The 13,476-nt window shown below is 40.4% G+C and overlaps 2 protein-coding genes across 2 annotated transcripts; both read right to left on the bottom strand.

Moving 5' to 3' along the window:
* Positions 1-1,150: 1,150 nt before the first annotated feature.
* LOC143109227 (tubulin alpha-4A chain-like) lies at positions 1,151-3,532 on the bottom strand. Its single transcript, XM_076271880.1, has 4 exons — positions 3,514-3,532; positions 2,991-3,260; positions 2,746-2,894; positions 1,151-2,128 (listed from the first exon to the last, which is right to left on the bottom strand). The coding sequence occupies exons 1-4, from the start codon at positions 3,530-3,532 to the stop codon at positions 1,151-1,153; spliced, it is 1,416 nt and encodes a 471-aa protein (XP_076127995.1).
* A 4,789-nt stretch (positions 3,533-8,321) lies between these two features.
* Positions 8,322-10,054, bottom strand: LOC143109910 (tubulin alpha-1B chain-like). Its single transcript, XM_076272711.1, has 2 exons — positions 9,910-10,054; positions 8,322-9,299 (listed from the first exon to the last, which is right to left on the bottom strand). The coding sequence occupies exons 1-2, from the start codon at positions 9,910-9,912 to the stop codon at positions 8,322-8,324; spliced, it is 981 nt and encodes a 326-aa protein (XP_076128826.1). The 5' UTR covers positions 9,913-10,054.
* Positions 10,055-13,476: the final 3,422 nt, after the last annotated feature.

Below are 13,476 nucleotides of genomic sequence, written 5' to 3' on the forward strand. Positions count from 1 at the left end.
TACCTGCTTATTTGGATCTGACTAACTTGAATGAAACAATTGTATAATCTTTTATATTTTATATAGTGGCAATATTTGATGAAATGTTCCAGCCATAACGTCTGAAAAAGGGGGACTGAGAGAAAGTGGAATAGAACTTTATGTCCAATATGTGGTTTAATGTTCTGCATTTCTCATTAGTGGGTCACTTTAATACTAAAAGTATGATTCTATTTAATGACTATGATATCTGTACTGTCCCTGTGTATATCTGTGTGTGACTGTATTTAGAGATAAGCGGGAATATTATGACTTTAGTGTTTCACTGTTCTGCATGGCTGCGTCAGTAGCCATCTGCTCCGGATTGCCAGGTTGCCACTAATCAGAGTGTTTCCTTGTAGTCCACGTGAGATGGGATGACCAACACCATCTCCCATCAGCCTGGAAGGATACTTAAACCTTAACTATTTCCTTGTCTAGTTAGAGTAGCTGATGGATCTTTAGGTGAAGTCATGCGGTCTCTCCCTTGATGCACATCATTGTAAATAAACTCTGTTCCTGATTTTTCATACTAATGGTCTGACTGGGTCTCTATTAAAACTATGGTATCAAAATTACCATCAGTAGGTATGTGCCTAGACTCAGTTTTATACACCGAAATAACACCCAAATTATGAAAATGATCAAAATGTGTTTTGTGTGTTCAGATGTCTTGCATTAAAGGAGGAACACTGAGAGTTCACACAGATCTCCATTTGGAGGTCACCGACTACTGTTGGTATGAAAAAGGAAAAAAAAAAAAAAAAAAAAAAAAAAAAAAATCAGTTTTACCTAGCTTGAGTTGCTACACTCAGCAGCTAACCCAGCCAGGCAGCTACAGCACTACACTCTGGGGGGGATATAAATGGGAGCTCAGAGACATGCCCACAGAGTGTAGTGCTGTAGCTGCCTGGCTGTGTAAATGTCATTTGAAATTCTTGTGCTTGATATTGCAATATACCATAGGGGTGTCAGGTAATGCAGTAAATTACACTCACAATATCATATGCAGTCCTCAGTTGATTTTTTTCTGTATTACTTCAGGGGGATAAAGATTCAGACAACCCATATATATTTGCAATACCAACATTTATTAGTTAAACTGACATACAAATAAATAACCTTAGAAACTCTAGTACTCTTCTTCCTCTTCTTCACCATCCTCTGCTGAGTCTGCCCCAACTTCCTCATAGTCCTTCTCCAGTGCAGCCATGTCTTCTCTGGCCTCACTGAACTCCCCCTCTTCCATGCCCTCACCCACATACCAGTGCACAAAGGCCCTCTTGGCGTACATCAGGTCAAACTTATGGTCCAGGCGAGCCCAGGCCTCAGCGATGGCAGTCGTGTTACTCAGCATACAAACGGCCCTCTGCACCTTGGCCAAGTCACCGCCTGGTACCACCGTTGGCGGCTGGTAGTTGATGCCTACCTTGAAGCCAGTGGGGCACCAGTCAACAAACTGAATGGATCGGCGGGCCTTGATGGCAGCAATGGCACCGTTGACGTCTTTGGGTACCACGTCCCCACGGTACAGTACGCAGCAGGCCATGTACTTACCACGCCTTGGGTCACACTTCACCATCTGATTAGCTGGCTCAAAACAAGCATTTGTGATCTCAGGCACAGAGAGCTGCTCATGGTATGCCTTTTCCGCAGAGATTATTGGAGAGTAGGTGACTAGGGGGAAGTGAATGCGGGGGTAGGGAACAAGGTTAGTTTGGAACTCTGTGAGATCCACATTCAGAGCCCCATCAAAGCGTAGAGATGCAGTGATAGACGAGACGATCTGGGCGACAAGGCGATTCAGATTGGTGTAGGAGGGACGCTCAATGTCAAGGTAGCGCTTGCAAATATCAAAAATGGCTTCGTTGTCCACCATGAAGGAACAGTCAGAGTGCTCTAGAGTGGTGTGGGTCGTGAGGATGGAGTTGTAGGGCTCCACTACAGCAGTGGACACCTGGGGAGCAGGGTACACCGAGAACTCCAGCTTGGACTTCTTGCCGTAGTCCACAGACAGACGCTCCATCAGCAGGGAGGTGAAGCCAGAGCCAGTGCCTCCTCCAAAGCTGTGGAAGATGAGGAATCCCTGGAGACCCGAGCACTGGTCGGTCTGAGACACAAATTCAGTAGTCACATTCTGCACCATAAATTAGAAACTCTGAACTCCTAGAGATAATGCAAACAAAGACAAAGTGGATTTTCTGCAACAAACTAGAAAAACATCAAACACACCCTGTTATGATTCTCAAACAATCCTACCCCTTACAGACATAATGTAGAGCAGGGGTCACCAACCTTTTTTCCTCCGAGCGCTACTTTGACAAAATGAACATGGCCGAAAGCCTTTTATGTCAATAGTAGCATTCCATGTATTTACATAGCTGACCTCCACCCAAAACTGCTGAATAAGATATGCTTTTTAAAGGTTAATTTCAACTCCTCTACCTTCTCTCTTTGTAGACTGAATTTTAACATGTTTCTCAAGTGACTGGGTTCTACATCTTCCTCAAACCTTTTGGAGAGCTACTTAAAGGGGGGGGGCGGGTGCTGGTAGCTCACAAGCTACCTGTTGGAGACCTGTGATGTAGAGGCCTCAAATGAGGAATCACACTAAATGGGGGATCACCAAAAACATGTGCACACCAATACTAAAGATACTGAATGCAAGGAAATATGTTGACCAATCTTTGAAAAGTTGAGCAAGCAACTGTTAATCTGGTCACCTACCATTTTACGAATCCTGTCCAGGACCGGATCCACAATTTCTTTTCCAATGGTGTAGTGACCACGAGCGTAGTTGTTGGCTGCATCCTCTTTACCACTAATCAACTGCTCCGGATGGTACAGCTGACGGTAGGACCCATTACGGATCTCATCTGTCAGGAAATATCAAGTCAGACCTTCACAAACCCACATTTTTATTCACATTTGCTCAAAAGCCAAACAACTATTTCAAATAGGACACTACTCACCTATAACTGATGGCTCCAAGTCAACAAATATGGACCTAGGAACATACTTCCCATGACCAGTCTCACTGAAAAAGGTGCCAAAGGAGGAGTCCAGTAGAGTTTTGCTATCATCAGCAGCTGTTCCGTCTGGGCAGATACCATGTTCCAAGCAGTACAATTCCCAACACGAGTTTCCAATCTGCACACCAGCTTGGCCAACATGGACAGAAATGCACTCCCTCTGTAAAATGATCAAGAAAATATATGAAAACCGACCATCATGACAAATACCTGGCCCATCACCCAAGTCAAACAGTAAGCCTAACTTATAAGTAAGAGGCACTCACCATTCTTCAAATAATAATCTAAAAAGTCTGTCCAAAACGCAGGCTCCTCCAAATGCACCTTCACCAAATAATCAATAAATACTTGCATTAGGCTTCTTTTAATAATCATTTCAAAAAAGCTCCACGAAGAACCTAAAGAAACTGTTAAATGTTAAAAAAGAACATTAGTTAAAACTGTAATGTCTCTGACAACTTACCTGTTACGTAAACAAACATGAAAGACCACCTCTGGGTCTGTGTGATATATAGTGATGGTTGGGTATAAGGCCTGGCTTCCAATTAGCACCTCTTGTCCAATGTCTGATTGGCTAATTGATTTACTTTTTTAAGACTCACTCACCTAGTTAGTAGGCCTAATAGGACACCGTGCACAGGATACAGGTCTTTAAGCTAAAATTGACGGTTTGTTCTAACTTAAAGGCCGTTCACACCAAGAATGATAACTATAACATTAACTATAAAAAAAAATATTGTTCTTGTTAATATGAATGATGACGTTCACATATAAACTATGAACGATAACGACATGAAGAACAATATTGTTGGGGATCACTTTCAGATCGATTTTGAAAACGATAAAAAGCTAACAGCCAATCAGAACCCATCACATTTTAGCCATCACAAGGAGATAATTTGCTTATCGTTGGTCAGTCAGTGTGGACGTTTTTATCGTTATGGGTTATAGTTATTGTTTCTGGTGTGAACGGCCCTTTAAATTCTTCACACAATACAACAGACCACCTTTTCACCTTTGCTTCAGTTTACAATGCCATAAATAGTCTTTTGTGTTGAAAGCATTGCCATTTATATAATTATATAAAGACATGAGACAGTGGTTCACACAAGAATAAACTTATCAGCATTATCAGATCATTGCTGGAGCACATGCACATAACCAAATGTGCACACACACATGCCACACACACAAACAGCATCAGCAACACCACCTATTGCTATGAAACAGTTGAATAAATTCTTACCTTAAATGCTGTTATTTTATCGGCTTGGATGTTACAATTTCAGCTATACTGTATTTGAAAGCGATAAAAAAACTTGCAAAATACTAGAGAATCCATCTTTTCCATCTTTCCAATCCATCTTTATCAAATAAATCATCATCTTCTATAGCTGCAGTATGAGAAGCGTGTGTGGTTCAGATGCTGTGTTCAGCAGCTACAGCAAGCACAGGGGGGAAATGCATGTTGGGTTCAGTTTATGTGTTCAACAGCTACAGCCAATAAACACAAGGGCACACTTGTGGGTAGACTTTTACGGAAATTTCGTTTGGTCCCGGGGGAGACTACATCTGCCTGTACACGCATCTGCCTGTAGATGATGGTGTTGAGCAAAGGGTACAGATGATGTTGAAATGTATTTACTTCATTTTAACAAAGCTCACAAACAGGCACTCATGCACACACGCATGTACACACATACATGCATGCACACACACTAGGGCTGTCACTTTAAAATCGAATATCGATATTGAAATCGATTTGGCTAGGTAAAATGAGTTTCAAAAATGAAAAATCGATTTTAACATGTGTAATAGGCTAATTTTTGTTTGATCATTTCAAACATAAAACTAAAATAACTAATAAATCCAAAAATTAAAGATTTCTGAATGAAGGCTAAGCATTGCCATTAGTTTATGCACTTGCAATAGCCTAAATCGGAAAAACACATGCACCAAGCTGATAATGATTTGCAAAATGGAGGGCAATAGCTTTTTTATGGCTGTATGAAGTTGACCAAATATTTGCGTGAAAGTATGCAGGCTGCTTTCTAGCTGACCAAATGCCCGAACCTGAAATTGGAAAAGGAAAAATATGAATAACGCTATCCTTAGTGTTCCTAGGTGGTAGAAAGGTGTTAAATGTTTCCACCAATTTTATTCCTGCAGGCGCCCTTATGCTATGACGAAATCGTAAATGCCATGTTGTAGCAATTATTTGTTTAGTTTTTGCGTTTGTTTAAACAAAATGTTATGGCAGCAAAGTCTCTAATTGTTTTTGAAAATGAACAAAACACCAAAAAAACATCTTCTGATCAATCGCTCCTGTGTCATACATCTGTCGCCCTCTTCAGACGTGCTCCTTGTCACTGGATTGGCCTATATTTAGCCTTGAAACATAAACATTTGGTTTTCATTTTCCATTTGTACATTTAATAAAGGCCCCATAGAAAGTATGACCATTTTGCTTAAATACTTGTTTCTCCAAGCTCCCTGCTCCCCATGCTAATAGAACCTGACCCAAGTTATCCTGTTCCATGTGTAGGCCGCAAACACTGGAAGCCATGCGGACGCTATGTTCTTGCTTCAAGGTAGACACAGATGTGTTTTGACTGTTGATTGGCTAGGTGTGTAGGCCTTGAGCTCTGCCAGGTCCTGCTTTGAGGCCACCATATGCACCATATGTTGTCTCGCAGTGACAACACTGACAGAGTTGAAGCATATCGGTTAAATTCATACTTGGGGGCCAGTTTAGCAAGTTGTAATCTTACCAACAGCAGTGAATGTATCAAATTGTTGATGCTATGACGCACTAAGCTCTTAATAGGACACAGTGTTATAGGCGACAACACTTTAGCTAAGGGAATAATCTTGCAGCCTTGCTGCAGATCATAAGGGGGAGTCTGATTAAGAGTAGTCTGATAACATAGACATCTAGCTCTTGCAGTGTATCAAGTTATGATTAAAGATAGCTTTTTCTTTCATGGAGGATGAGAGGTTGTTGATGTTGACTTCACTACACTGAACTAGTATTGAACTAATAGGTTCATATGTTTATTAACAACACAACCACTGCAGTTTTTATATTGGTATTATTATTTTCTTCTCTTCATTGACATGGAAAATGTTTTACAACTGTTTTACAGTAATGCAATAAAATAAAACACAACTTTGCATTTGTTTCAGGCGTTCAGAATATGTTCAGAATAAAGGTCTTACCAAGTTCTTTAAAACATGCCTTTAGGCCTGCTTTAAACAATGTGGAAAAAGGTTAAGATAATTTAGCTTTGCTGTATGATAAACAATTCTTGATATGAGGCACACAAAGAAAAAAAAAGAGTATCCATGAAGATCATGATCATTTGAATTTATATTTCATTGCTAATTACTAATTTGGTGACTGACCATAGCAGTATTGCAATTGAAATCTTTTTAATAATGTTAGTTGAAACTTAGGAAGCACTACCGGGGCCTTACATATACATATTATGTATATCTCTGTGTTATATTTCAGGTGCAATCAGTGGTCAAAAAGGGGGAGCCTTACAGACTCTACTTTTTTCTTTTTTCTTTTGTCTATTGCTTTTTTCCCCTTGAACTGTTTGGTTATTGTTTTTATCACTAGTACTCTGTGGTATGTAAACTTTTTTGCACAGCCTGTGAGAAATCAAGACAATCAGGGCCACTTTTATACATGTAACCATGTTGATTCATTTATTTTATTGGGTTCTATTTGAGAATTGTTGAGACATTTCTTATGTGTTTTGGTTTTATATTCAGCTTTGCCCAACTATTATACACATGGTAAAAAGACACAATTACTGCATTACTCTCAGTTCATTAGTAGGCTCATTCTGATTCAATCAGATGTGTGCTATTGTGTGGTGTCAAAGGCTTCAAGTCTTTTAAAGGGGGACTTGAGAGTATTGGATTCAGAAATTATTTTTATATACGTGTGATTTAGGTCTTTTTTCGGAATAGTTTAGCGGGATGGACCAAATATATTCTTTTTGGTTTACTAGCTCCTGTTCTGATTGTCATGATAGTTTGTTTTTGATTTACTGTGGTTGTTATTGTACACCAATCATGTGTAGTTATTTTTCTTGACTGACTGACTGAAATCAGTTAAATCATGTACCTGCTTATTTGGATCTGACTAACTTGAATGAAACAATTGTATAATCTTTTATATTTTATATAGTGGCAATATTTGATGAAATGTTCCAGCCATAAAGTCTGAAAAAGGGGGACTGAGAGAAAGTGGAATAGAACTTTATGTCCAATATGTGGTTTAATGTTCTGCATTTCTCATTAGTGGGTCACTTTAATACTAAAAGTATGATTCTATGTAATGACTATGATATCTGTACTGTCCCTGTGTATATCTGTGTGTGACTGTATTTAGAGATAAGCGGGAATATTATGACTTTAGTGTTTCACTGTTCTGCATGGCTGCGTCAGTAGCCATCTGCTCCGGATTGCCAGGTTGCCACTAATCAGAGTGTTTCCTTGTAGTCCACGTGAGATGGGATGACCAACACCATCTCCCATCAGCCTGGAAGGATACTTAAACCTTAACTATTTCCTTGTCTAGTTAGAGTAGCTGATGGATCTTTAGGTGAAGTCATGTGGTCTCTCCCTTGATGCACATCATTGTAAATAAACTCTGTTCCTGATTTTTCATACTAATGGTCTGACTGGGTCTCTATTAAAACTATGGTATCAAAATTACCATCAGTAGGTATGTGCCTAGACTCAGTTTTATACACCGAAATAACACCCAAATTATGAAAATGATCAAAATGTGTTTTGTGTGTTCAGATGTCTTGCATTAAAGGAGGAACACTGAGAGTTCGCACAGATCTCCATTTGGAGGTCACCGACTACTGTTGGTATGAAAAAGGAAAAAAAAAAAAAAAAATCAGTTTTACCTAGCTTGAGTTGCTACACTCAGCAGCTAACCCAGCCAGGCAGCTACAGCACTACACTCTGGGGGGGATATAAATGGGAGCTCAGAGACATGCCCACAGAGTGTAGTGCTGTAGCTGCCTGGCTGTGTAAATGTCATTTGAAATTCTTGTGCTTGATATTGCAATATACCATAGGGGTGTCAGGTAATGCAGTAAATTACACTCACAATATCATATGCAGTCCTCAGTTGATTTTCTTCTGTATTACTTCAGGGGGATAAAGATTCAGACAACCCATATATATTTGCAATACCAACATTTATTAGTTAAACTGACATACAAATAAATAACCTTAGAAACTCTAGTACTCTTCTTCCTCTTCTTCACCATCCTCTGCTGAGTCTGCCCCAACTTCCTCATAGTCCTTCTCCAGTGCAGCCATGTCTTCTCTGGCCTCACTGAACTCCCCCTCTTCCATGCCCTCACCCACATACCAGTGCACAAAGGCCCTCTTGGCGTACATCAGGTCAAACTTATGGTCCAGGCGAGCCCAGGCCTCAGCGATGGCAGTCGTGTTACTCAGCATACAAACGGCCCTCTGCACCTTGGCCAAGTCACCTCCTGGCACCACCGTTGGCGGCTGGTAGTTGATGCCCACCTTGAAGCCAGTGGGGCACCAGTCAACAAACTGGATGGATCGGCGGGCCTTGATGGCAGCAATGGCACCGTTGACGTCTTTGGGTACCACGTCCCCACGGTACAGCACGCAGCAGGCCATGTACTTACCACGCCTTGGGTCACACTTCACCATCTGATTTGCTGGCTCAAAACAAGCATTTGTGATCTCAGGCACAGAGAGTTGCTCATGGTATGCCTTTTCCGCAGAGATTATTGGCGCGTAGGTGACCAGGGGGAAGTGAATACGGGGGTAGGGAACAAGGTTAGTTTGGAACTCAGTAAGATCCACATTCAGAGCCCCATCAAAGCGTAGAGATGCAGTGATAGACGAGACGATCTGGGCGACAAGACGATTCAGATTGGTGTAGGAGGGACGCTCAATGTCAAGGTTGCGCTTGCAAATATCAAAAATGGCCTCGTTGTCCACCATGAAGGCACAGTCAGAGTGCTCTAGAGTGGTGTGGGTCGTGAGGATGGAGTTGTAGGGCTCCACTACAGCAGTGGACACCTGGGGAGCAGGGTAGACGGAGAACTCCAGCTTGGACTTCTTGCCGTAGTCCACAGACAGACGCTCCATCAGCAGGGAGGTGAAGCCAGAGCCAGTGCCTCCTCCAAAGCTGTGGAAGATGAGGAATCCCTGGAGACCCGAGCACTGGTCGGTCTGAGACACAAATTCAGTAGTCACATTCTGCACCATAAATTAGAAACTCTGAACTCCTAGAGATAATGCAAACAAAGACCAAGTGGATTTTCTGCAACAAACTAGAAAAACATCAAACACACCCTGTTATGATTCTCAAACAATCCTACCCCTTACAGACATAATGTAGAGCAGGGGTCACCAACCTTTTTTCCTCTGAGCGCTACTTTGACAAAATGAACATGGCCGAAAGCCTTTTATATCAATAGTAGCATTCCATGTATTTACATAGCTGACCTCCACCCAAAACTGCTGAATAAGATATGCTTTTTAAAGGTTAATTTCAACTCCTCTACCTTCTCTCTTTGTAGACTGAATTTTAACATGTTTCTCAAGTGACTGGGTTCTACATCTTCCTCAAACCTTTTGGAGAGCTACTTAAAGGGGGGGGATGGTAGCTCACAAGCTACCTGTTGGAGACCTGTGATGTAGAGGCCTCAAATGAGGAATCACACTAAATGGGGGATCACCAAAAACATGTGCACACCAATACTAAAGATACTGAATGCAAGGAAATATGTTGACCAATCTTTGAAAAGTTGAGCAAGCAACTGTTAATCTGGTCACCTACCATTTTACGAATCCTGTCCAGGACCGGATCCACAATTTCCTTTCCAATGGTGTAGTGACCACGAGCGTAGTTGTTGGCTGCATCCTCTTTACCACTAATCAACTGCTCCGGATGGTACAGCTGACGGTAGGACCCATTACGGATCTCATCTGTCAGGAAATATCAAGTCAGACCTTCACAAACCCACATTTTTATTTACATTTGCTCAAAAGCCAAACAACTATTTCAAATAGGACACTACTCACCTATAACTGATGGCTCCAAGTCAACAAATATGGACCTAGGAACATACTTCCCAGGACCAGTCTCACTGAAAAAGGTGCCAAAGGAGGAGTCCAGTAGAGTTTTGCTATCATCAGCAGCTGTTCCGTCTGGGCAGATACCATGTTCCAAGCAGTACAATTCCCAACACGAGTTTCCAATCTGCACACCAGCTTGGCCAACATGGACAGAAATGCACTCCCTCTGTAAAATGATCAAGAAAATATATGAAAACCCACCATCATGACAAATACCTGGCCCATCACCCAAGTCAAACAGTAAGCCTAACTTATAAGTAAGAGGCACTCACCATTCTTCAAATAATAATCTAAAAAGTCTGTCCAAAACGCAGGCTCCTCCAAATGCACCTTCACCAAATAATCAATAAATACTTGCATTAGGCTTCTTTTAATAATAATTTCAAAAAAGCTCCACGAAGAACCTAAAGAAACTGTTAAATGTTAAAAAAGAACATTAGTTAAAACTGTAATGTCTCTGACAACTTACCTGTTACGTAAACAAACATGAAAGACGACCTCTGGGTCTGTGTGATATATAGTGATGGTTGGGTATAAGGCCTGGCTTCCAATTAGCACCTCTTGTCCAATGTCTGATTGGCTAATTGATTTACCTTTTTAAGACTCACTCACCTAGTTAGTAGGCCTAATAGGACACCTTGCACAGGATACAGGTCTTTAAGCTAAAATTGACGGTTTGTTCTAACTTAAGGGCCGTTCACACCAAGAATGATAACTATAACGTTAACTATAAAAAAAAATATTGTTCTTGTTAATATGAATGATGACGTTCACATATAAACTATGAACGATAACGACATGAAGAACAATATTGTTGGGGATCACTTTCAGATCGATTTTGAAAACGATAAAAAGCTAACAGCCAATCAGAACCCATCACATTTTAGCCATCACAAGGAGATAATTTGCTTATCGTTGGTCAGTCAGTGTGGACGTTTTTATCGTTATGGGTTATAGTTATTGTTTCTGGTGTGAACGGCCCTTTAAATTCTTCACACAATACAACAGACCACCTTTTCACCTTTGCTTCAGTTTACAATGCCATAAATAGTCTTTTGTGTTGAAAGCATTGCCATTTATATAATTATATAAAGACATGAGACAGTGGTTCACACAAGAATAAACTTATCAGCATTATCAGACCATTGCTGGAGCACATGCACATAACCAAATGTGCACAAACACATGCCACACACACAAACAGCATCAGCAACACCACCTATTGCTATGAAACAGTTGAATAAATTCTTACCTTAAATGCTGTTATTTTATCGGCTTGGATGTTACAATTTCAGCTATACTGTATTTGAAAGCGATAAAAAAACTTGCAAAATACTAGAGAATCCATCTTTTCCATCTTTCCAATCCATCTTTATCAAATAAATCATCTTCTATAGCTGCAGTATGAGAAGCGTGTGTGGTTCAGATGCTGTGTTCAGCAGCTACAGCAAGCACAGGGGGGAAATGCATGTTGGGTTCAGTTTATGTGTTCAGCAGCTACAGCCAATAAACACAAGGGCACACTTGTGGGTAGACTTTTACGGAAATTTCGTTTGGTCCCGGGGGAGACTACATCTGCCTGTACACGCATCTGCCTGTAGATGATGGTGTTGAGCAAAGGGTACAGATGATGTTGAAATGTATTTACTTCATTTTAACAAAGCTCACAAACAGGCACTCATGCACACACGCATGTACACACATAGATACATGCATGCACACACACTAGGGCTGTCACTTTAAAATCGAATATCGATATTGAAATCGATTTGGCTAGGTAAAATGAGTTTCAAAAATGAAAAATCGATTTTAACATGTGTAATAGGCTAATTTTTGTTTGATCATTTCAAACATAAAACTAAAATAACTAATAAATCCAAAAATTAAAGATTTCTGAATGAAGGCTAAGCATTGCCATTAGTTTATGCACTTGCAATAGCCTAAATCGGAAAAACACATGCACCAAGCTGATAATGATTTGCAAAATGGAGGGCAATAGCTTTTTTATGGCTGTATGAAGTTGACCAAATATTTGCGTGAAAGTATGCAGGCTGCTTTCTAGCTGACCAAATGCCCGAACCTGAAATTGGAAAAGGAAAAATATGAATAACGCTATCCTTAGTGTTCCTAGGTGGTAGAAAGGTGTTAAATGTTTCCACCAATTTTATTCCTGCAGGCGCCCTTATGCTATGACGAAATCGTAAATGCCATGTTGTAGCAATTATTTGTTTAGTTTTTGCGTTTGTTTAAACAAAATGTTATGGCAGCAAAGTCTCTAATTGTTTTTGAAAATGAACAAAACACCAAAAAAACATCTTCTGATCAATCGCTCCTGTGTCATACATCTGTCGCCCTCTTCAGACGTGCTCCTTGTCACTGGATTGGCCTATATTTAGCCTTGAAACATAAACATTTGGTTTTCATTTTCCATTTGTACATTTAATAAAGGCCCCATAGAAAGTATGACCATTTTGCTTAAATACTTGTTTCTCCAAGCTCCCTGCTCCCCATGCTAATAGAACCTGACCCAAGTTATCCTGTTCCATGTGTAGGCCGCAAACACTGGAAGCCATGCGGACGCTATGTTCTTGCTTCAAGGTAGACACAGATGTGTTTTGACTGTTGATTGGCTAGGTGTGTAGGCCTTGAGCTCTGCCAGGTCCTGCTTTGAGGCCACCATATGCACCATATGTTGTCTCGCAGTGACAACACTGACAGAGTTGAAGCATATCGGTTAAATTCATACTTGGGGGCCAGTTTAGCAAGTTGTAATCTTACCAACAGCAGTGAATGTATCAAATTGTTGATGCTATGACGCACTAAGCTCTTAATAGGACACAGTGTTATAGGCGACAACACTTTAGCTAAGGGAATAATCTTGCAGCCTTGCTGCAGATCATAAGGGGGAGTCTGATTAAGAGTAGTCTGATAACATAGACATCTAGCTCTTGCAGTGTATCAAGTTATGATTAAAGATAGCTTTTTCTTTCATGGAGGATGAGAGGTTGTTGATGTTGACTTCACTACACTGAACTAGTATTGAACTAATAGGTTCATATGTTTATTAACAACACAACCACTGCAGTTTTTATATTGGTATTATTATTTTCTTCTCTTCATTGACATGGAAAATGTTTTACAACTGTTTTACAGTAATGCAATAAAATAAAACACAACTTTGCATTTGTTTCAGGCGTTCAGAATATGTTCAGAATAAAGGTCTTACCAAGTTCTTTAAAACATGCCTTTAGGCCTGCTTTAAACAATG

Source organism: Alosa pseudoharengus, unplaced genomic scaffold (assembly GCF_046254945.1).
Source record: "Alosa pseudoharengus isolate Yale_2024_CS ecotype anadromous, Long Island Sound unplaced genomic scaffold, YU_APseudo_1.1 YU_APseudo_1.1_scf_7, whole genome shotgun sequence".
Taxonomy (NCBI): Eukaryota; Metazoa; Chordata; class Actinopteri; order Clupeiformes; family Clupeidae; genus Alosa; species Alosa pseudoharengus.

Coding starts and splice junctions, on each gene's coding strand:
- LOC143109227 (XM_076271880.1), bottom strand. Junction 2,895..2,990: donor CTTGGAGCCATCAGTTATAG/GTGAGTAGTGTC, acceptor ATTTCCTGACAG/ATGAGATCCGTAATGGGTCC. Junction 2,129..2,745: donor TGGACAGGATTCGTAAAATG/GTAGGTGACCAG, acceptor TTTGTGTCTCAG/ACCGACCAGTGCTCGGGTCT.